Source organism: Psittacula echo (genome assembly GCF_963264785.1).
Source record: "Psittacula echo genome assembly, chromosome: 20".
NCBI classification, from domain to species: domain Eukaryota; kingdom Metazoa; phylum Chordata; class Aves; order Psittaciformes; family Psittacidae; genus Psittacula; species Psittacula echo.
This window is the reverse complement of record NC_137756.1, coordinates 4469007-4493801: the sequence shown is the minus strand read 5'-3', so window position 1 is coordinate 4493801 and position 24795 is coordinate 4469007. Positions and strand designations below refer to the sequence as shown.

At 44.8% G+C, this 24795-nt stretch overlaps 1 protein-coding gene across 1 annotated transcript; it reads right to left on the bottom strand.

Annotated features, from left to right (window-relative positions):
- Positions 1 to 22531, bottom strand: MCM3AP (minichromosome maintenance complex component 3 associated protein). Its single transcript, XM_080631985.1, has 24 exons — positions 22412 to 22531; positions 19975 to 20114; positions 19290 to 19487; positions 18804 to 19072; positions 18162 to 18324; positions 17445 to 17605; positions 15613 to 15857; positions 14180 to 14370; positions 13135 to 13235; positions 12013 to 12144; positions 11330 to 11443; positions 10665 to 10817; positions 9547 to 9744; positions 9173 to 9241; positions 8267 to 8401; positions 7715 to 7868; positions 6998 to 7256; positions 6542 to 6639; positions 5119 to 5509; positions 4719 to 4976; positions 3854 to 3983; positions 2731 to 2937; positions 1963 to 2113; positions 1 to 1485 (listed from the first exon to the last, which is right to left on the bottom strand). The coding sequence occupies exons 2-24, from the start codon at positions 20053 to 20055 to the stop codon at positions 1327 to 1329; spliced, it is 4017 nt and encodes a 1338-aa protein (XP_080488111.1). The 5' UTR covers positions 20056 to 20114; positions 22412 to 22531; the 3' UTR covers positions 1 to 1326.
- Between the last annotated feature and the right edge of the window lie 2264 nt (positions 22532 to 24795).

Below are 24795 nucleotides of genomic sequence, written 5' to 3'. Positions count from 1 at the left end.
CAAAATTTACTAGGTACAAAACACATTTACATCAAGGCATGTGAACCACATCCCCAAATGCTGCTGGGGTTTTAGAGCTTTAATTCAGAACAGCAGCAGCATACTGGGGTCAAACACATCCAAGAGCACCACTCTGGTTCCACTTCCCCTGTCACCAAAGTTAACGCAACTCAGCCAATACAAGTATCATGTAATATGGACAGCCTCAAAGCAAAATTTCAACTTCATATTGGATCTACCGTTGCTATTCTAGGCTAAAGAGAAATAATACAAATGCTATTAAAAGAAAAACAAGTATAACATTACTTTCCTGGAAGGCAGATGACAGATGTGGACTACTGAGCATGTCAAATGAAATTAGAAGCAAATCAGACAACTTGTCTCTGGCAGGGCAGAGAATCAGTGCTACTGCCAAGGCTGTGGTCATTTGTATTTCACCTGGCAGGGGTTTGTCTGAGAAACCTCTCATATTGTAATAATAAAAACACATGACTCGCACAGGAATACTGCAGACACGAAGTCTTACCTTCATACTGCTTACTGGGAATCAATATCAAATAAAACCAAAGGTGTTCAGCTTCCAAAGCCCCAGACTTTTAATGGAGAATGCGGGTAATCTGCTCTTACAAAACAAGCAAAGTCAGTTCTCCATAGGTGTTTACTGAACTGTCCCACTTTCCAGCATGACAACTCATCTGTACAATAAGCAACTCAGCTGGTTTTAATGCTTTAAATATTCAACACAACCAAACTTGGGCCCAGCAGCACAAAAAAGCCCTTCTGGATTTGCACTGAGCATCAAAAAGTACAAAATACAGCTGCAGTGTTGCACTGACTTGAGAATGACAGTATTGACACTGGGTATCAAACCACAGTACTACTGCAAGGCAGCTTCTGCATGGAGCAAGCAAGCACCAAGCTGGGACAAGAACTCGGGGACTGTGTCTATGGAGAGCATTTGCCTCTGATGCTCCCAGAGGCTCTTGCTACCTTATAGTTGAAGTCTACCCACAATTGAGAGCTGGCAACAAGAGATCACCACTAAGTGTCAATTTAAGGCCTTCCAAGAAAAGCTTTTGCCTCCTCTCCATGCCTGTGAAGCAGAAAAGGAGGAGTTCCAGACCAGCCAAAGCTCAGCAGTGAGCCAGAGGGTGACAAGAGCCAAAGCATGCCAGCTCAGTGCAAGGCCAAGCCCAAGTGCAAGGACCCAAGCCCCCCATGTGCTGTATTCTTCTCCCAGAAGGACAAACACAGGAGCTTGTTTGTTCAGCCACCCGGACCTGTATTTCTTTACTGAGTCTCTTGGCCTGCACACATTCGCTCTTCTCAAGTATCCACCATGTCCAACAGAGCAGATAAGTGAAGCTCAGAGGCAACTTCACCCTCCTTGTTTGCTCTGAGGAGCCGCTGCAAGTGTTTCAGTCTGTCTGATAGCGTGGGGTTGAGCTCCTCCACCAAAGGCTTGTGACCCTCTGGATTCCCAGCCTGGGCAGAAGGAAGAGAGATGAGACTAAGAAAGAAACATGACCCAGTACCAACAAAGAACTCAGCTCAGTGGCTGTTCCCCCCTTGTTCAGAACAACCATGGAGGTCAGCACCTCTCGCCCCTGAGGAGGTGAAGCAAAAATAACACATTCTATTCCTGTTCCCAGCCTTCCTTTAACTGGGGGAAGCTGACCCACAGCAGTGATTTTCCACAAGTTAAAGTGCAGCACCACAAAGGACACTGTTACGACTGCCAGCAGCAAACATTAATACCTGTGAAGAATTCTTATTCCAGATCTGCAGAAAGCATTCCCCCCCCCGCCCTGGAAAGAAGTGATTTCCAAGGTGTTCTTTTTTAGTTCTTTATTTCCCAAGTCTACCCAACACAGCAGGCCAACGTAATTCCCACTACAGGTTTTGCAACTACAGTAGTTTTGGCACCTGTACTCCTTAAATCTCAGCACCACCCTTTCTTACCTCTTGAGCAGATGACACACGACTCTTCCTCAATGGGCAGGTGACATTTGGGGTGGAGACCAGAGACTGGGGCAGGTAGAGAGGAAGACCTAAGAAATCACCAAGCGGCTTGATGTCCTCAGCTAGATATTGGTGCAACTGTTCCTCAAACCTGGACAGAAAGATGGAGAGCACCAGTCAAATTTCAGCCTGGTTTTGTTCTTGTAACAAGTGGGTTAACCAACAGTTTTGGGTTCAGAAGTATTTGCAAGAAGAACCTGATGTTCACAGTCATTTCCAACACGGTCAGACATACCCAACTGCTATGATGAATATCCACCTGTAAAAGGTTGTGGTACAGAAAGGACCCATATATCCTTAAAACACCCAACTGATGAGGAAGGCAGAAAAGACAAGAAACCCTTGGGCCAACCTCAAAAGCTTTAGTTCTTCAGCTTTGTGATCTGCATTGCTACAGGCACCAAACTGACATCCCAAAGTGGACTTTACAGTATCTGTGATACTGCAGGACACAGATGCTGTACACGCTGTACTGCTTTAGGTTTGGTGGCTTCACTGACCACAGTTTCCAGTTTCCTGGACTATTCCTGTGGTGCAAGGAGAAGCTAGCAAGAAACTGCACGGCACTGATGTGCTTGACCAAATTAGATGAAGCCAGACACAGTCTGAGGCTGTTTCCTAGCACTGTCAGACTTCAGCTTCCTATTACAACTTAGAATTGATTACAACCCTGGCTGGAGCTGAAAGGATGCTGCTTTAGGAACTTACCTCCTGCTTTCCATCTTCTCCTGTTGCAACTGTGCCAACAAACGCTGTGGGAGAAGCTCCTGGGCTGAGGCAGTGCCTGTGAATTCATCTATACTGGGAACACTCTTTTCTTGCCCCGACAGCATGCTCATGCCAGAACCATATTGACTCGGCATCATAGAGAAGCTGTATGGTTTCTTAAAAGAGACGGGAGACTTCACCCTTGACCTGAGGGGAAAAGACCACAAAACCAAACAAAAGCACAGAAATTGGTATCAGTGTGTTGATTTTTTTTCTTTTCCCCATTAGTCTGAAGTTTGGAAACAGCAGGCAGTAAGAACTGATCATTTGATGACCTAATTCCCTTGTGCCAGGGTCCAACATACCACCTCCTGGGGGGGGGGGATATGAGAGGAACCTGACAGGGGGCTGAGATGCACCCCGAAGTATCTACCCAGTATCTCTGGCTACACAGCAGAGCAGCACCTGAGCTTCCAACAGGGGAGAGAGCCTGGCTTCTGTCTGAACAAGGCTAAGGAAGTGAGCTAGACTCCTGAGATCTCAAATGCTTTGATGCCACACAGCTCTAAGGCAGCCTGTCCCCAGCTAGCGTTTTCTCTCAGCAGTGGGATTTTCCTCATGTCTTCCCACAAGCTGGGGACAAAACTTCCTTTTGAACTCAAAACACTGCAAAATTTAACATGTAATTACCAAAGAGTAAACCTGCAAACCATCTAACATGTAATTGAGCTGTCAGGTCCAGGCTGTAAGGGCACACGCTCATGATTCATTCCTGTGCTCTTCCCCAACATCATACTATTTTTCCCTCTACTTTGTGTGCTTAGACTACAAGGCTGTAATTCCAAAGCCTCAGCAGTGTTTTCTTTGGCAGGATTCCTCCACTTTGAACACTTTTAACACTCCTCAAGTAATCCATTTCTTCGAGAGCTGAGTAACCCTGTAGAAATAAACTCTACTCACTCCCGTTTCAGCACACGCTTGGACACCATTTCAAGATGCGCAAAGCACATCCTGGGGGGATGCCAACAGGCTGGTTTTCAGCACTGAGGGCACTCTGTTCATTGCAGAGGCCCCCATCAGCCTCCCTGGTTGATGGCACAAGGGAGAGCTGAATGCTCCTCACCTTGCGTGGCTCTGCCGGATTTCCTCCTGCGTGCGCAGCCTGGCTTGTTCCCATGAAAAAGGGAGAGTGAAGCTCTTTAAGTGCTCCTTGAAGAAGTACACGCGAATCTGACCATCTTCACTTACTGCTTCTGTCAATAAACCCAAAGCCAACACTGAATGTTAGAACAGACTTCCCCCCTTCAGAAGAGAAACTCAGTACTAAGCCAATGTGAAGAAACATTTGGGTGTTCACTTTCAAGCAGCCTTAAGTTGCAATCTGCGTGTAAAAAGGAGTTTTCTTGAGCTGATTTATTGTTCCAACAGATACCAGATTCCTGGGAAAGACTGTAAAATGCTGCTTTATCTTCACTAAAAAAATTCCAGTGCATCCAAGTGCCACGTCCGCTTTAAGGTTAAGTAAGGTTAAGGTTCACTTCAAGGTTAAGTAGTGATTTCATTTAAAGAAGCTCCCTAGAGTTAAGCAAACCAGGGCACCAAAATAAAGCCAACCCACACACTTGAAACTGAAAGCAAACAAACCCAAGACAAACTTCATTAACCCATGGAAGTGCTCATTACCAGTGGTGGCTGCCAGCTCAGCTGACCTGAGCTTACCTGACTTCTAAAGGACCAATTCCTGGCCTTAGGTTGAATATAAACCCTCTCCTACTGCGTTGAAAGACTCTGACCATAGAGAGACAGAGTTCTTAATCACAAGCTCAAGTCAAATCATAACACTAAACGCACATTCCAAAGAGAAGACAGTGCAGTAAGCACAGGAGAGTCACAGCTCTCTCCCTGCCATACGTAAAGGCACCACTGTCAAGTTATTAAACACTCTTGTGCAGGGAGTACCATCCATGTTGTAGAAGGTCATACAATACCGGGATTAATACGCAGTTTGGGTGGTTTCCAGTCTCTCAGTTTATGATCGATGCAGGCTAACAAGATATCATCCCAAGGGACCTCATCAACAGAAGGTCCATCTTCATCAGTGTTCCCAGATGTTCTGTTTTTCCACTTCTGGTAAGTTTTGCTCAGCAGATTCTCCACTTGAGACTGGATCAGTGGTTGGGTATGGGCAGAACTTGCAATCTGAGTCACGTACTGGAAAATCATGTGGCAAACAGGACGCCAAGGAGCTATGGAAAAAGCAAACCAAACCAACCAACCAAGTAAATGGCAAGAATCTGTGACTAAGCCAAACTACCCACCCTACAAGCTGGTAGTTCAACATAGCACAGGCACACCTGAGAGAAGGATACTGCAGCCTGAAGTACATACCACCTAATGGAGGCAGATCTAGGTATGGGATCTGGAAGGACAGCACAGCCTTCTTCAGCCAGGCCAGGTGCTCAGTCGTGTTCCACTGCAGGTGGGGCAACTGCTTGTTACCCCCAGGCTCTGAAAACTCAGTAACAGGCCAAGACAAGTCACAAAGGTGCTCTGAGGATGCCACATCAGAAAGGAACTGCAGCACGCTGTTGTACAGCTCTATGATGACCCCAGGCTCCTGAGATGGCAGGCCAGCTAACCGCCTCTCCTTCCAGTCATGGTAGAAGCGCTTCCCAAATTCACCGTCAATCCCATCCTCAATGTACTCCTGAAGGGTCTGACTGCAGAGCTCAAGGGACTCAGGGCACTGGGAAACCAGCCAGCCCACAGCCGCAGAGACCTACAACACACAACACATGGGCGGTTGGAAACTGGTCTGCAGCGATCAGGACACAAAGGATTCAATCCTGCTACCCCAAGTTTGACGTAGAATCATGGAATAGTTCGGGTTGGAAGAGACCTTAAAGCTCATCCAGTTCCAACCCCCTGCCACGGGCAGAGACACCTTCCACTAGAGCAGGTTGCTCCCAGCCCCATCCAACCTGGCCTTGAACACTGCTCATGTAACACTATCCAAGATACTATGCAGCAAAATACAAACAAATCAATTCTCATTATCCCAATATTTGCAATAGTAATTCTCTAACTTGGTGGTCACAAACTAAATTCATGTGCAGCAGGCTCAGGAACAGAAAAAGGCTGCTCACCGCAAGTGCAGTGGAATTCCCTGCTGCAAGACACTGGGGATGTCAAAAACTTATCTGGGGGATTTGGACTATATCCAAAGAAGCCATGTCTGATCCTGGCAGTCCTTTAACTGCAGAGAGACGCAAGCTGTGAGGGTTTGCGGGGGAAATCACTCTGGGCTTGGCTTGTTCTCACTTTCTCTCTTAGGCGTCTTCTTTAGACACCTTAAGAAGGGAATACAGGGCTGGAGCTGCTTTTGGTCTGAGTCAACTTGGCTGCTCTTGGCCATTACTCTCTCCCGCCTTTCCAAACCATCCACAAAAAACTGTTTTAGACTTCAGTATCATTTTCCACCATAGGCTTTTGAGTCTTCTCCAGGCCACTACTGCCAAGCACAGACCAAACTGAAGGGCAAGGGGAGAAGCTGGTGTCTGGAGGCTGTCAGGGAGAGATACATACAATCCTTCACAAATGTGAGATGACATGGGCATCCCTTCGTCCCATTCACCCAGATGGAAAAATACTGGTGAACTCACAGCAGCCAGAATTGCTACAGAGGGTCCTTTGTATTTTAGGACTGAGAGTAATTTAAGCTACTGAGGACATAATCATTCCTTCTAGGGCATTAGCAATTGAGAAGTTAATGATAAACCAACTATCTCTTTATGTGAGCTGCTGTTCTTACCCTTGTGGTGCCTTGTAAGTCATTGATAGAACCTGGGAGCTCAACAATGGTGTAGTCTGAAATAAGCTGGGCTGAAATCAAGTCCTGCAGCATCAAACCTTAAGAAGAAGAAAACCTGTCAAACATACACAGGAAAAGAACACACCTCTGACCACACACTGCCTAAATTCACAGCATCACTTCTCTCCTCCTTCCTCGCCCACAAACACCCAGGATCAAATACTGTGTGCAAAGGAAAACTGGAAATCAAAAGAAAGTTCATCTCTTTCCATGTTGATCAGTTCTTAAGGCCTCAGAATTTCTTGCAAAGCCTTCCCCATTTACTAGATGATGTGCTTGAGAGGCTGCAATAGCTCTACTAGGGCAGCCCTAAACGTAGGAGAAAAATAACTGCTACAGCTCAACCCAGGACACATTCACATTGCTTTTTTACAAGACATAGAAATAATTACATACCTTCTTCTACTTCTTTCTCTATGGCCTCATCTCCCTGACCAGGGACTAGAACAACCAGTGGAACTATTGGGTGGAAAGGTTTGGCCTGAAGCAACTGTTTCAACTGCAGCAAAGCTGAAAGCCAATAAACATCATCTTCTGAAACATCTTCACTCCTAACTCTAGGCGGCAGGAGAAGGATGAGACCACTGGTTCCAAGCAAGTCTTTTTGCATCTCAGCCGCATCAAGCTCAGAGTTAGAGAGCGCACCATAGGCTACCTATACAAGTAACAAAGATGGTAACAATAAGGTAGCTAAACAAAGGTATTTTCATACCAAAATCTGCAGTTTACTATCAGTAGCATTCAGGTTCGACATTCATTACCAGGAGCTTCACGAATCCTAAGACAATGAGCTGTGGGACAAACATGGATGTGTCAAAGAGATGCAGCTGAGCACAAAAGTGAACTTCAGCACCTGCTTTGGCATCAGGAATGGAGCTGATTGAGGCTCTAACTATTGCAGTGTGTTTAGGCAGGTATTTACTCAGTTGATTGGAAACAAGGAGAAGAAAAATCCATCTTTTTTCAGATCTTTTTAACAATCCCACCCCTCCAGCACCATCTCTCTCCATCTGACAAGGACACAGGATGAAAAGCTTCTACACAAAAGCTACTGGAAAAGAGCACATCCTGCTTTTACAGCCTGTTAGGTATCAGGAAATTGTTCTCACTTACCTTGACACACACACTGACTTTAATACTTCTGCTCCCCTGCATGCCAGGCGAGCTAAATAATGTTAGTGTTTGAATTCTACCTTCTGTATGTGAAGCTTTTCTCTCCCAGCTTTTGTCTCCTGTAAACTTGGTTTTCAACCAATCCACCAATACCCTGGCAAACAAAAAAGAGTTTAAGCACCAAACACCCTTCCAACACCACAATCTATCATGATCCCAACCTTCATATTGCTTGGATTTTATTAAATAGCTATTAAATGTCCTGAAATGGCCTACACTGCTACGTATTTCAAGGGGTTCTGTTTTCAGTATAAGCAAAAGGAATTCAATGAACAATGTCAGGAGAAGATGCAGACCACTGCAGTAAGTTAGAGCTATGTTCTTTTACAGCACTCTGGAGAAAAAACAACACAAACCAAAACAACACCACCTGGAAATTTCCCATGGTACAGGGTAATAACAAGAACACATCAAGGACTGTATACTACTACTGTTCTCTGTGTGACTGTCTTGTTTGAGAAAGGGACCCAGCAACCTGCTTCTTTTACTCACCTGCTGGGATCATCCTCCACATATTCATCATCATTTGGCAAAACCAGTATCACCTTCCAAAAAACCTGTTCTTGTTGAAGTGGAGTATGTTCAGTGATTAATGAGACAAGATCCAGGGGAGTCCAAGCTAAATCACTTAAAAAGAGAAAGAGAAACTTGTGAAAAGACACCCCTTTAGTGCTCATTCACACCTGCGAATGTTTTTCATCATAGAATCATAGAATGGTTTGGGTTGGAAAGGACCTTAAGATCATTCAGCTCCAACCCCATGTAATGGGCAGGGACACCTCACACCAGATCAGGTTGTTCCAAGCCCCGTACAACCTGGCCTTGAACACTGCCAGCCAGGGATGGGGCATTTACCACTTCTTTGGGCAACCTGTCCCAGTGCATCCTTACATCTAACCTGAGTTCTTTACTGTATCTTGCAATACTGGAAGTAGCTACTGTCCAGTTCAAACTGTCCAAAATTAGAGCCAATTCCTCAGATGTATTGTCCATCTATTTCACCACAGAGAAGGTGCCTTCAAGAATTGCAGCTGCTAAATCTGATACACGAGCCTTAGTTTGGGGATTGTGGACCACATATGAAATGCTCCACTTCCACACTGCTTCAATATGCTGCCCTAATAAACACACAGACCACCAGAATGCATGATGAGCCATGAGAAAGCAGACCTCCTGCTGCACTGCCAGGCTGGTAACAGCTCATTCACTCCTCTCCTCTTACATCCCATCCTATCCAGGTACAAAAAACCCCGTAATATCTACCAGTTCCTTAAATTTAAACCCATGGCAATAGGACCAGATAGCTTAAGCCAGTGCACACTCCAGTATGATTCGCCATTCCTTGCTGACCTTCTGATAGTTCTGTTACAGTTTGCCAAGGATCAAACACCAACATACCTTAACAACTGCTGGTAGAAGTGCTGAACTTTAATTTCATGTGCTGTCTTGTTTCTCATCCAATTCAATCTGCAAACAAGAGACACCTGATTGTAATTCTTGGTGTAAAGCAGGTACTTTAACCAATTTTAAGGAACACTAAGACCTGAGAAGTACTGCAGACACTTTAGAAAGTGGTGGCTAATAGAAGAAGGATTTAGTTATGTTTTCAGTCTTTGTCACAGCATTTGTGCCTGAAGTGCCTTTTGGTGGCTGTTTAAGAACTAAGTTTTGCAAAACCATTAACATTTGCAATGGAAGAAGAGGGCTTCTTTGGAACTTACCTTCCAAAAACCAACCAGATTGCAAACTGCTGTCACTAGAAGTATCCTTACCTTGTGCAAGAGACTCCCAGCTTTCCTCCATTCCCCAGGTTTACAATCCTCTTGCACAAGCTCTCCATGGCTACAGGCCACTCTGCACTGGGGGACAGTGCTTTCAGCTTGTTTTCTGGATCAGTGCAGCAGGGAGCAGCTGGAAATGCCCTCATTTGACGTTTCAGCTTCGTTCGGGCTGCCACTGCCTCCCTCCACCTTTGGAAGAGAATAGGTCACAATACTAAACTCTTCTGTAGACCAAATGGGTTCTGTCATGGAAACAAATCTTCTCTATGAGGGTGCTGAGGTGCTGGCACAGGGTGCCCAGAGAAGCTGTGGCTGCCCCATCCCTGGCAGTGTTCAAGGCCAGGTTGGACACAGGGGCTTGGAGCAAGCTGCTCTAGTGGAAGGTGTCCCTGCCTGTGGCAGGGGTTGGAACTGGATGAGCTTTGAGGTTCCTTCCAACCCAAACCATTCTGTGATTCTATGTTTCTCATCTTCGTTCTTCAGACTGGACTGGGCTCTCAAACACTCACGTAAGCCTGCCCAGGGGACAGTGTGAGGTGGTGCATGTGGATGCTGCAGTGGATTCAGGCTGTATTTCTGCACACACACAGCAGCAAAGCCAGAGTTCAAATGGAGCATGCACAGGACGAGACCTGCCAGCTGTACATATGCAGCACCCAAAAGGGGTGGCCGTGTGCCCCATTCAAAAAACCCATCCAGACAAAAGGAGCACTGAAGACTATTAACACGTGCCCTGAAGAGACACATGAACTCAATTTTAGGGCAGAAAACTCTACAAGGGGAGGTGTTCCACAGAAAAGGGACTACTCTGCTCCTTCCTCTTTAATGGTGACAGATCCCACCTGAAATCCACCTCAACCTGACTGTACTGGGGCAGTACAGAACGAATCTCTGCCTTGGAACACCACAACAGCCCCATAACCCTTACCACATATCCAGAAAAAGAAGTGTCCAACAGAAAGACCACAAGGAGGAATTATTACAAGTCTCTGAATAAAATGAAGCTGAAATCTCCTACCAAGCTGAGCCCAAGAGGGTGTGCTCCCCTCCTCACATGTAGTAACTTACGCTCCTGAGAAAAGCAGTTTTGATACAGGGCAGCAACTCACCGTTGTAAGTACTTGCAGAAACACTGGAGCTCCTGAAGGGTTTCCTTAGCAATCTGGAAGATCTCATCCTCCAGAAAGAGCTCCATGACATGACCACAGACTTCTTCTGAACAGCGAGCAATGCGGGCTTGCCGGTCTTTTTCTAAGGCACATCTAGTTCAAAATGAAACAAACCAAGACCTCTAGTGAGGTGGAGACTGCAGCAAATGCCCATACAATTAGCTGAGGTGCACACACGGAAGACCTTCACATTAAGCAATGGAAAGGGATTTTCCATACTTCTATTCTACAGCTCTTCTGAATAAGACCTGTGATCAATTAGAAGTCATTCAAGTTTTACACTGATCACAAGCTTCTAACAAAGGGTCTACAAGAGAGACCACAGCTGAGCCACAAGGGAGTCGGATGAAGAAAAAGCACACAGAGCAGCCTTGCTTTGCCCTAAACAATCCTCTATCCCCTTCACCCTGGAGGACCACCACTGGCTGACAGCATGACTGCAAACTGGCACTTGCTGCACAATCAACTACACTTTCCTTCTCAAGTAGCTTAGTGAAGATGACCTCAGAGAAATCCAAGCAGGAATCCTACCACTCCCTGACAAATTCTTACCCTTAGGAAAGCATCCTACAGGAAAGTACAGCATAACAGTATGTTGTACTTACTTTAACTCATCGGTTGAAGCTTCTTGAACACTCTCCTTTATTACTTCTTCCATTAACTCCATCCCCACCAACTGGCTCCACTGCTTTATTAACTTTTCTTTTTCCTGCTTTCTCCTGGAAGGACAGAGAAAACATTTACACCAGTGGCAAGATTGCAGTTTTACACTTGCAAACCTGCTGCTTAGTTACACAAGTGCTACAAGCAGTGTCAGACAGTTAATTCACGTACAGCTTGAGTTGCCACCAGCTAGTTTTTCTCTTTAAACAGCTTTGCATGGAGCCAGTTTTCCTTCAAAACTACACATAACAATAGGGTGATTTTATTCTTACCACAGTAAGTTAAAGACAAGTAGCTCACTCGGAAGGAAAAGTTCCTGCATAACAGCATAGCTGGGATCCACCTCCCTCTCTGGAAGCTCTGTGGGTATTAAAGTTCCCAAAATCCCGAGCCATGATTTTCATAGTGGCTCTGAGGTCCCCAAAATATGAGCTAGCACATCTGAACGTGTGGAAGGGGCAGCCTGCCGGCACAATCCCAGCGTGAGATAAACTGAGTGCTGTTGGTGTGGCAGAAAAACACAGGGGCTGAGCCCCTGGGCAAGGCCTCAGGGTGGCACCAGCTGTTGTTAATGCTGCCTAAGGATGAATAGAGCCCACCATGCACAGGAAAAACAGCCACTCACCTCTCTTCCTCTACTCTGCGCCTTTCCTCTTTGACACGCTCCCTTTCCGCATTAAGCACGCTTCCAGCCACTTGTCTGAGGATCTCCCCTGTCACTTCAGTCACGAGTTCCTCTACAGCAGCCTCCGAGGTGCTGTGTAGGAAGAGCAAGTCTCTTTTCAAAGCGAGAAAGTTTTCATTCAAAGCCCTGTATTCAGCCTGGAGAAGAGAAGCTGCGTGGAGACCTCAGAGCACCTTCCAGTGTCTGAAAGGGGCTACAAGGATGCTGAGGAGGGACTCTTCATCAGGGACTGCAGTGACAGGACAAGGGGTGATGGGTTCAAACTGAAACAGGGGAAGTTCAGGTTAGATATAAGGAAGAAGCTCTTCCCTGTGAGGGTGCTGAGGTGCTGGCACAGGGTGCCCAGAGAAGCAGTAAATGCCCCATCCTGGCAGTGTTCAAGGCCAAGGTTGGATAGGACCTTGCCGACATGGTCTAGTGCCTGACAGTTTCAGGCCAGTGGCCACCCTGGAAACCAGAAAATCCACTTTCTTCCTCAAACCCAGTTTTATTGCTGACCATGACACCACACTGTATGGACTTCAGTCCAGGTCAGCTGTCCCTGCTGTGTCTCCTACCAGCCTCTGCCACACCTCCAGCCTACCCACAGGCTTGCAAGAGGGGGAAACAAGGAAGGCCTTGCCTCTCTGCTGTTCAGCAATAGTCCAAACACTGGGGCATAAATAACACTGTTTTGGTTACAATCTCACATCTACAACTACCAATGGCCTTGGAGAGGAAACGTTATATGAAGCAGAGAAGCAGACAGATCTGGACTCACTCCTTTTTCCCCCTTCAGGCCCCTTCCCTCCCACAAAACACACTTCTTGCAGCAGTGTTGTGAGTATCATGCAAGGCAAGGTGTAGAGGGGTTTGCAGTAAGCCTTCCATTAGCCTAGCTCGTGTGTAACAGGGAGGTGGCAGGCATTTGAAGAAAGGTCTGCTCTTCCCTCAGCTGTATCAGTATGGCTATCTCCACTACAGACCTTGCCTTAACTCTTACGATCTTCACACATGGTGCTGCTTTGGCAAATTGCAGCTCTAACGACTGACCCCAGCAGTAGCAGCAAAAATGTTCCTTACCAGATGGCAGCAGTCACATAAGCCACTCCTGCTCTGCCGACGTCGCTGCACTCTCCATTGAGGACCTCCTGCAACAGCACGTCCACCACTTCTGCGATGTCCTACAACACAGCAGAGGAAGCAGCTGAAGCAAGATGCAGCCCTGCTCAGGATGGCCTGGGCACAGATGCGAATTGGGAATAAGGCTTTTCAGCCTTGTTTAATTGACTGGAATTGGTAATATTATCTGTGTTTCTACTTACAAACTAAGCTAACTTCATCAAACACACAGCCTGGAAATTTAAGACTACCTAAAAGGCTAGTAACAGCCCAGAAACAGGAGCAGCTTTCTGTAATAAATATGGGCAAGTCATGTTAGGAAACAGTAGCTAAAAGTGAATTTTGAGAGGGATTCGTCTTTTCTTACTTGAGAGTTTTTCTCATTCTAGCTGATTTAATTCCAAATGACCAGGTCTAACCTTCACTGAAATGCAGCCATGTTTAGGTAGAACAGGCAGCTGTAGCTTACAAAGCAATGAGAGACTCTGAGACGGGTTCAGCATTAGTACGTATCTAAACATGTGGAAGGTACAAAAAGAGGAATAGCCCAGATACACAGGTACATGTTCAAGATCTAACATCAATAGTCACAGACCCACGAGGAGAAACTTTGTCATGTCTCATATTTGAAATATGCGTCATTAAGAAACAGCTCAGTATTGTTCACGAAAGCAAAGCTTACCTACTAAGTCAACGATATTCACTTTCTACTATCACTTTCTGACTCTCTCCTTAGAGGTTTCTCAAGTAAATGCTGAACATATGGGACTCTTTAGCCTATGTCAGGCTGGCATGTGAAATCATGCAAGACTTTCTCTTTTCAGAATAGCTCAAGGAAACAAGTTCTCAAGGTATCCAAAGCACTGAAGCAAGGAGCATCTCCTTTTGATTCTACACATAACACGTGCAGATTCTGGAGAACTAAACCAACCTAAGAACTCAGTTATCTTTAGTTATTTTCACAGATCTTTCCCACATACTTCATGATGGATCTAGATTTCCTTACTATGTCTGTGTAGACAGGCTGAGGCTTTGAAGAGAGAGGCTCAGGTTGTCCAGGAGGTTGGGAGATGGTCTGTGGAGGAGGCAGCACTGGCACAAGCTGGCGAGGTAACAGTGAGGGCAGAAGATGAGCTGGGGGCTGGACTCTTACTGCTGCGGCATCTAAATCCACACCTTTGCTTTCCACTCTTCCCTCTTGGGATGGCGGGAGGAGAAAAATCAAGGAAGCCACGTCAGTCACAAGTAGAAGCAAAAGTATTATCTTCAAAAGCTGGCTTCTCTGATAAACCTCATCGTAAAACAAGCAGACAACAGAGGCTTGCTGCCTTGAAGTTAAAAATACAGTCACATCATAGAAACTAATTTATGACTATTTTATATAAAACATTAACATTTTTAGTGCACATTATATACATTCCTAATAAAACGCCTGTTTTAAGTCAAATACACACAGCACCTACACCCCCTCTTGAATACACAGAAGAGCTGTACTTTCAACAAAAAACCCTATGCTCAGCAGACTTGAAAACCAACATGATTTTATACACACACTGTGAACAGCTGCAATACAAAACCTGCAAACTGAAAAGGAAAGTTGGCTGTCTGAAGGAAGTAAATACCTGGTTATTTCACTCTCGTGGTTTAAGCCCAGCCAGTAACTCAGAACCACACAGCCGCTGGCTCAATCCCCCCTTTTTTCCCCCCCAGCTCCCAGAGGGATGGGGAGAAGAATCGAAAGAATTTAACTCCCATGGGTTGAGATAAGAGCAGTCCAGTAACTAAGGTATAACACAAACCACTGCTGCTACCACCAATAATAATAACAATAAGGGAAATAACAAGGGAAGAGAATACAACCGCTCATCACACGCCAAACCGAGCAGCAATCTAGCCCTTCCAGGTAACTCCCCCCAGTTTATATCCTGGGCATGACGTGCTGTGGTATGGAATACCCCTTTGGCTAATTTGGGTCAGGTGTCCTGCCTCTGCTTCCTCCCAACTTCCCCTCCTCCCTGGCAGAGCATGAGACTCACAAAGTCCTTGGTCAGAGTAAACATCGCTTAGCAACAACTAAAAACACTGGTGTTATCACAGCACTGTTACCAGGCTGAAAGTCAAAACCACAGCACTGCACCAGCTACTGAGAAGGAGAAAAACGACTGCTACTGCTTATCACCCATGCTGGCAAAATTCTGCTCATTTCCCTTAGTGTGTTTCCTGTACTAGGGAATGTCTTTTATTAATCAGGTTGCTTCTTAGCTTTTACAGATACCAAAGTACATTTAAATGAAAGCAAGCTTCCATTACATCCAAATTTCCATGCAATTTCAACCCACGAGCCAAGAACAGTTCCTGCTTTGTAAAACAGAACTCCTCACAGAGCCAACACAGTAGTATGCTCCTGAGCAGTATCTAAAACTGCATGTCTGCTCTTACCTATTGCTTCCACGCTGGATTTTTGGCTAGTACTAGCTTGATCCACAGAGGTGCTTCCACCAATGTACTTGTTCTGTCCGTTGAAGCTGGACACAGGCACATGGTGAGGTACCACAGGCAATGGGCCACCATTTACGACTTCCCCAACCAAGACAGTTAGCTTCTGGCTGACAAACATGGATTTCCGTGGTTTGGGTAATCCATCTGGCTCCAAGAAAGCCGAGCGATTCAGCTCCACGTAAGCCCTGGGGAAAGATAAAAACCAGGAGTACATCCTCAAAGCTCCAGTAAACTATAGGTTTTCAGTTAGTGGGGGCAAAGTGAGCCAGGCACTGGGCACTCTGGCTTGCTCCTTGTAGCCTAGATCTCAGTCTTTGGCTGGAACCAGAACAGGGAAGGCAGAGAGCACTGTCCTCACACCTATCCTCCCAGCGTACAAACTGTACTAATGCTCCTGGGCACCCTCGTGGACTGTTCTGTGTCTTTCTCCATTTAACCTTTATCCACTATGTGTATTGTAGTTTTACCTAGACTACATAGAATCCTAGTATGGTTTGGGTTGGAAAAGACCTTAAGATCATCTAGTTCCAATCCCCTGTAATGGGAAGGGACACCTCACACAAGACCATGTTGCTCAAGGCTCTGTCCAACCTGGCCTTGAATACTGCCAGGATGGGGCAGCCACAGCTTCTCTGGGCACCCTGTGCCAGCGCCTCAGCACCCTCATAGTAAAGGGCTTCTTCCTTATATCTAACCTGAACTTCCCCTGTTTCAGTTTGAACCCATCACCCCTTGTCCTATCACTGCAGTCCCTGATGAAGAGTCCCTTCCCAGCATCCTTGTAGCCCCCTGCAGATACTGGAAGCTGCTCTGAGGTCTCCACGCAGTTTCACTTCTCCAGGCTGAACAGCCCCAATGCTCTCAGCCTGTCTTTGTATGGAAGTGCTCCAGCCCGTGATCATCCTCCGGACAGATACATCCCACATCACAGATGCAGGGCTCTCTACAGAAGTAATTTTAAAAGCTACAATCATCTTCTAATTTTTGAACCTATAGTCTGATGAATTCATTCTTTCAAACCAGAATGTTAACAGGAAATCGAACACTGGCTGGCATGCTCATGTGCTTTTGTCTTCTCCAGTCTCCTGAAGTTGGCAGTCTGCAGGAGCACATTTTACCCTGTACATATTTCCATGGCAGATACTCTTTATCTGCAAACTGCTGGCTTCCAACATCCTCAGAACAACTGAGTTTGCACTGTTCTCCTTTATCCTGCACTACATACATCACAATAACACCAGTTTCCTGAAAGGCAGAACTGTATCCTCGTTCATTTCCTACAATTCAGCTGCAAGATAAGAGCCTGAAACTATTTATTTTTTCTACAGGGTTATCCACAATGTCTCTATCCAGGGAGAAAGACCCTGGAATCCAACGGAGACAGAGTTCCCAATTCAACCTTTCAGAAGGCTGAAGGAATTTTGGTGCCTTGAAATCCCGTGTCACCTCATCAAACCAAGTAAAAACCAGTAAATGTACAAGTGCAAAAAGGCTATCATGGGAAGTCATGCTAGTTACAGGGATACAAACCCCGTTTCTTGAGGGAAAGACGTAAAATTAAAGACATTTTCATAATTATAATAACGAACAGATTACTATAATCTGTACCCATCACTGTCCTTGTGCTTTTGCTTACAGAGCCCAGCCCTTCTCCTTCACTTCTTCTTTACTATGCCTGGTTGCAAACAGCAGGAGCAGCCTATCTACATTAATGCTTCACCTAACACTGCTTTTACTCCACTGAGGCACAGAGCCCTTCTCCTTACACTTACCCATCAGATACACTCAGGCCATAGTAACTTATAAAATCAGTTGCTTCTTCACAGTCTTTGAACAGGAGCATGCGGACCAAGTGATCCAAGGGAAACACTGTACATCTTTGGGTGCTGACAGTGTAGGCAATATTGAGAGATTTGAGAGCATCTTTACGGATCTGGGGGAAGACAAAAGAAAAAGCCTTGTAACTACCTAAGTTAGAGAACCCAAAATTTACTATCAAGTGTAACTATAAATGTGAAATCATGTTTAAAATAAACCAGTACTCTGTCAGACAGCCACACAAACAACTATGCAGATTTAGCTTTAGCTTGCTTTCTAGTTTCTGCTCCTCTTTGATGATGCTCATTTTGAGCATATCCCTTTGTGACTCTTGTACAGAAGAAAAAGCTTGCAAAGGCATCTGAAACTGCAGGTTCATGCTTCCTCTGCAAAAGCCTCACTTCTCTGCTTCCCAATTATTTTCAGGGAAAATACTATGTATTTGTACACAGTTATGGAGCAAAAAAGCCAAGAAGAGCATTTTAGTATTTGCCTTTTAAATCACAGCTGAACACTCTTGATATATTTTTAAATGCTTCTGAAGAAGCAAAATTAAGATTATTTTTAAGGCTAAATATCCACCAAGTTTTCTGCTAAGATTTCCTCCCCAAAATCCCAGACTGTTTTTTCTTGTAAATACTTAAGAAAACATACATCTGCCTTTTTCTCACCTGGTTGAAGTAACAGTGTAAGAGACAGGCATTCAGATACGAAGCTGCTTGCACTAACTTGAAAAACCTCACAAAGTTGTTGCTGTTTAATGCAGCAAAAGCTTGAACAGCAAATCTAACTTCAGGAGAGTTTCTAACCTCTGGAAGAAACTGCTGTACTTCTCTGTGGAGACAAAAGACAGAGACAACCCTTTTGCAACCTGAAACAAAAGGGAATTAAAATAAGGAGCTATAAGCAAGACAGGCAACTCCTGCCCAAACCAAATGGCTGTGAATTAAACTTGCAGTAGCATTAATCTTCTAATGATGCCTGCATCATCAGCATGCTATTATATAGGTACATCACTCCATCGGCTAGGGAGGAAGGCAGGCAAAAGGTTGACCAGAAGAGCAAAGTATGCCTCTGCCCATGAAATGGTTTTTCCCTTTTCCTTGGTTCTACTGCAGATAAAGCAGTGAAACTTCTTTAAAGGACCTATTGAAAATATCAAATAAAACATTACTACAGTACACTTTCTTTGGCAAAAAAAACCCTCTGCAACTCAGATTATTTGCTTCCATTACAATTTCTCAGGACTTAATCCTAATCACAATTCTTCCACAAAGCAAAGAGAGAAAACAAGTGATATCTGTTGTTCCCACCTGAGAATATCCCCCTTGTTGAGATTCAGCAAGACATTATAGCCTCTGAACTCTGCTTCACTCTTGCAGTAAATCCCCTTGTTAGCCAGGTCCTGATACATCTCCTTCAAGCTCTGCAGGCATTTAGTCATGTTCTCATTGTTGATTTTGGCATCAAAGGAAGACATGGGCTCTTCACACAAGTGGTGAGCGCAATGGATGTGAAAGCGAGTGCACTTCTCAATCAGAGACACCATCAGCGGGTTGCAGAGATGTTGCTGGGTGATATCCTAGCACAATGATACAGAACACACTGCGTGTGTCTTTAAACTACAGGTGAAGAGCATAGTCAACTGGCACTACCTTTGGAAAACACATTTCAACTGTTCTCCGAGTCACTTTGCAATTCAAAACATTTAAATTACTACTGCTTTTTGCTACACTTTTTACAGCATTACATGATCTTCTGTTTTCTCTTAGCAAACACCTCCATCCACCAGCACTTACCTTTCGTATTCCACGAGTTCTGTTCCAGACAAAGTCATACCATTCTTGGTAGTTTCCTTCTCCTTGATCCATAATGTTTGTCACTAAATAGTCCATGGTCATGCTCAGCACCTCAGAGGGTCTCAATTCATGGGGCAAAGGTTCCTCCTGATCTGCTGAAGACCTGCTATATTCCTTGATTGCTGCCGCATGATCTACCTGCAGGATATGGAGAAAAGAATCAAAGTCCAAGGAGTATGTTCAACTTTTCAGGAGTATAGAGGATTTCATCCCATCCATGCCTTTACTGTAGTAAGGAGCAGATTATTAAAGGGGCTTTTCCACTGTTTACACTAACGGTTCAGGTCCATTCTGCTACAATAGCAAATACATTTTCTTTTATGACAGGATCCTAAGTGTTGACTCCATCTCACAATCTTTAAGACAACATAAACTGTTGCCCTACAGTTTTAGAACTATAGTTCTGAAAGCCCCCCTGTAGCTAAATAAAAGCCATGACAGAGTGAAAAAGCAATTTTCTACCCTCATTCTTTTACAACTGGGAATTGTGAGACGTTATTGAAATGACCTCCAGAATTTTTCCACCAGAATTAACCCTGTAAGCAAGCTAGACAACACTGACAGCTTTATGTAAGCAGCAAGATGACCTGGGAACAACAAACCCCCGCACGCAGACGGCTCATACCTTATCAGATCCTAGAAGCAACTCGAAGACACTGAGCTGGTTTCTTGTCTCCCTCATGTAGCGCTCCTTTTCAGGACACATGTCTGGGCAAGTACCAATAACAGTTTTTGCTTTGCCAAGATCAGTCCTTTTGATTCGGGCTAAAAAAGAGAAAAATAAATAAAACTGAACTAACACTAAGGAAACACAAACACTAGTCTGTTTTCATAATGAGCTTTTATCCTGTGTTTATCAACACAGGCCTAAGGATGCCACATGCCCCACAGCTGGGATCTGTATGCTGGTCAAGAAATACACTGCTGGAGAAACAGTTACAGAAAGAACTGGTGGTAAAAGGTCTCTAGAGATTCCCAGCCTACTTCTACCTAGGGCAGGGCTATGCCCCACAACTTGGAGTGGGTCAGAATCACACAAGGATGAGGGTCTCCCACGCTGGGACCTGTCCCAGGGTTGCACCACTTGTTTGGATAAGTTTCTCCTACAGTCCCACCCAGATATTGAGATTGAGAAGACTGAAACCTCTAAAAGATACTCAATGTTTTGTGTCTAGACTAAGCACTGGCAATTTCCCAATCCCACATGAAGTGGGTGAGAAACCTGTTTGTGGATATTAAAAATAAGACGTTAAGAGTAGGCTCAGCTTTGAAATGGCAAGAGGAGGATGGAAGGGTTTACAACCCAGCACTCAAACAAAGTGCCATCTCTTGAAATAATTAGTAGTTTGAATTTAGAGAAACACAGTCTTGCATAGCTTTCTTCAGCGAGCCTGCAGGGGTGCAGATCTCTCCACACAGCCTCCTTCACAGATGAACAGTCTGCTATTCACTTTCCACAAGAAATAAACATGTGCAGTAAGTAAAACAGGTTTTTGCATGTTTTACAAGAAATTAACGTATATATGTACAACAGAAGGGTATCTTAGCCTGCTCCATGTTACTCTATTTAAAGCCATTTCCACAGTACCACAACAGCCACCAAACACTTCATTTCTTTCCAACAGAGAAGCAGACGTTACACTCATTAACTTGTGTGATTACCCTGTCGCATGATTTTGTCCCTTTGGTCCAAAAGACGGTATCTCTCTTCAGATGTCTCAGCCACTAATCCTACCAGGTTACTAAGAGACGACAGTGAAGCTCCCAAGGCCTCCGAGCTCTGCCCTTCAGCACTAGAATCAAACATTTCTGCTTCAAACTGCAGTGCCTTTCGAAGACCAGACTTCTTTGCTGGAGAACTAAAACCAGAAAATGTATCATCAGTAATCTATTAATGCATACCCCAGCCTTAATCAGTTCACTTTTTCTTTAGAACATCAACATCTCTGTTCAGAAGAGTATTTTATTCACAAGGCGATGCATCAAGTAAGCAAGTATGTATTGACATACTGCAGTTGTTACAAGCTAACACTAGCACAAGGATTTAATCCTCCTAAATCCTGAGCATTGCCTTGACAACACTGCCAAGCATTTCGGACTGTGGTGAAAGCATCAAACTTTGTACAATAAAGTCTGGTATTACTGAAGGTCTCTTAAGAGTGGATAAAAGCAGATGGCTGTTGCAGCATTTTTGCATCACTATGGCACATCACTTTGCATTTTAAACCAGGAGCTAGCCTGCTGCTTGGTGTGAAGAAAGAGAATCACAGAATCAACCAGGCTGCAAAAGACCTTTATATCATCAAGTTCAACCATTACCTCTGGACTGCCAAGTCCACCATTAACCACATCACCAAGTGTTTTCTATAGAAACAGATTATGAAAAGATTTTACAGGGCCCAGATACAAACATACTTTGTAAATCAAAGCGTATTCGTTCCTTCACAAGATATTACTATAGTTACATGACTACCTATACCAAATAGGTATAGATTAGTGTATATACCAAACTGGACACACCATTAAGGTGCCACAGAAAGATGACAACCCTGCCCTTTCAGCAACTGACACAAACCAGGAAGATTCCTCTACAAAGACCATTCACTTGAAGTGAGACAAGGCAACGATCCAAACTCACCATCACCTCTGAAAAGGGAGTTCTCTTTCCACAGAACTGTAATTGCCTAAAAATGAAACTGTTCATTTCAGAGGTTCATTTAATCATGACCACAGAAAAGTGTCTTTACTACTCGGTCCTAGTTTGGCCCTGCCCTGCTTCATTCAATTCCCTTATGCCTCACTATTGCAGGTGTTGTTCCTCATGCTGTGATGAACAAAATATTCAGAACAAATATGTAGATTAAAGTAAATGATCTTAAAATGCAGTCAGAAGTGTTCTTCTGACCAAGTGTAAGGTTTGTGACCTTGTAATTCAGACAAACCAGAAAAGACAAGGGAAGCACACTCTCTGACAAGAATATGACTCTTTGGCACACAGAGATCATCACTTTTCCCTGTGCACTCCATTTCCTGCCAGATGGCTCCCAGAGGAGCAGACATACCTTCTACCAGGTATCACACTGCTGCCAGAAGATCTTATTAAAGGTTTTCGAAGAGGGGAATGCTGATAGTTTTGCTCTTCACTGCTTTGCCTTCCTTCATCTTCACCTGCTTTCTTCTCCTTGGATGAAAACTCTCTTTTTGCTGGACCTGAAGTGACATACAAACATGAAGCCGGGTACTTGCCACTTTAAACAATAACCTGGTTGCTATTGTGGTACCGTTGAACAGTTTGCTTCAAAGCACAAAATATCAAAACTAATAGAAAATAAAACTAAGAGTCAGTTTTGGACATGTATGCAAAACTTTCAGGACAACTTGAAGCGGTACTGAGGAAGTCTACTGGTTGCCAGTCAGCTTCACTGTCCTATAAGAAGTATTTTTCAGTGAAACACCACGTAGCAATAACTATAATTGGTCAGCAGCTGAAGTCTGACCATTGTCCAAATTCAAATCCTCTCAGGTCTGGTACATAATTCACAAGCCATAACTCTCTATGGGATACGAAATCCATTTCACTTACAATAAACCACAACTCCCAGTGCTCCTGCTGAAGCATGTTAAGCACTTATTTCACATACCCAAGCTTAGGCTGAGGCTGGCGTGCCTTCTCAAGAGTTACATCTACAAAGGCAAACAGGCACCCCTACAGCTGCTGCTTCACGATGCTCATTCTCAGGAAGACAACTTCGCAGCTATTCATTGTTTGAAGGCAAGTCTGTGGTTGGTCAAAGCTATGGTGAACCATTATCTGCTGACAGATGAAGCTTATCCCCAGGCTAGCATCTCCAAAGCACACATGCAGCCCTTTTAAGGCTAAGGAAAAGGAAGCACTTGACAACTCCAGCATTCACCTAGGGCATGAATAGCCAACTTGACATCTCCTCTTGCCCTAATTCCAATTCAGGTTTCCCACTGCTGAACTCAGTTCTCTGTAGATTGTTCTCTTCTTGGTTCAAGTAGCATGCAACTGTTGATACGCCAAACAGCAAGCTCAACACCACAGACACTCCAGAGGTCTCTTTACTTCAGTTCTCAGGAAGCCCACATGCCAGACCAAGCTCTGAAGTGGGCAGCAAGGCATTTGAAACTGGGTTTTCTTACACCCACAAAGATCACCCTACTTCTAGATAGGAGCACAAAGTTAACATCACTCATATGTTAACAGCCTTAACAGGTTAACAGCCTTAATATTAACACTTAACAGCCTAACGGGGGCCAACAAGAAATCTGGAGAGGGGTTTCTGACAAAGGCCCATAAGGACAGGACAAGGAGGAACAAGTTCAAAGAGGGTACATTCAGATTAGACATTAGGAAGAAGTTCTCTACTGTGAGAGTGCTGAGGCGCTGGCACAGGGTGCCCAGAGAAGCTGTGGCTGCCCCATCCCTGGCAGTGTTCAAGGCCAGGTTGGACACAGGGGCTTGGAGCAAGCTGCTCTAGTGGAAGGTGTCCCTGCCCGTGGCAGGGGTTGGAGCTGGATGAGCTTTAAGGTCCCTTCCAACACAAACCAGGCTGTGATTCAATAATTATACTTCGGGAGCTTTAGCATTCCTGTATGGAGATCATTTTAGCACACGAGGAAACAAGAACTGAGCAGAAGGCACACCATTCATGTATCACCCAGTAATCCTATCTGCAAACACAGACTTACTTGTTTTCTTCTTTTGCCAAAACGTTACTATATCTTTGTGCAACTCTTTTGCTTTTTTTCTGGCAAGAGCCGCAGAGGCCTGAAAGAAAACAAAAGCAGAGCATGAAAACTTGAAAACCCATGAGCATCACCCCAAAATAGGCAGCGCAGGTTTCACCAGAGAAACATTCACCAGTTTCTATAAGGTTCTGGTTACTGCGTTTTAGCCTCTCACTTAAGACCTGCATGCAATCAGCAGGACTGGCTTCTACAAAGATTCCACAAAACTTCCAAGAGCTCCAGTAACCTTAAAGCCCAAAGATGTGTTTTTAAGCAGAAGACAGGAACAGACCACGCAGTCTCTGAACTGGCTCCTCCACACACCTCAGCATTGAGGTAAAGGTCACTCTGCAGAGATTACACGAGTTCACCTCACCTTTAGTGCTGCTGAGCCCAAGCAAGAGCACAGCACTGTGTGTAATTCAGGTTGGGTCTAAAAGAGCCAACAAACACAAGATCCATTTGGTATCTGAGCCTGATGCTTGCAGGACAGCTAAAACCAGGCAGAACTCTGGTAGTTACCATGCCTTAGGTGCAGTTCAGTGTGCTTCTACCCCTGTCTGTAACACAGTGCTCACAATACAAAGCCTTCTGCCAAGTGAAAACCATACCGGCACTACCACAGTGATGCAGTTCTCACTGCACCCATCCCCAAGCACTCAGACTTGAACCTGTCCTTGTGCCAACCACTTCC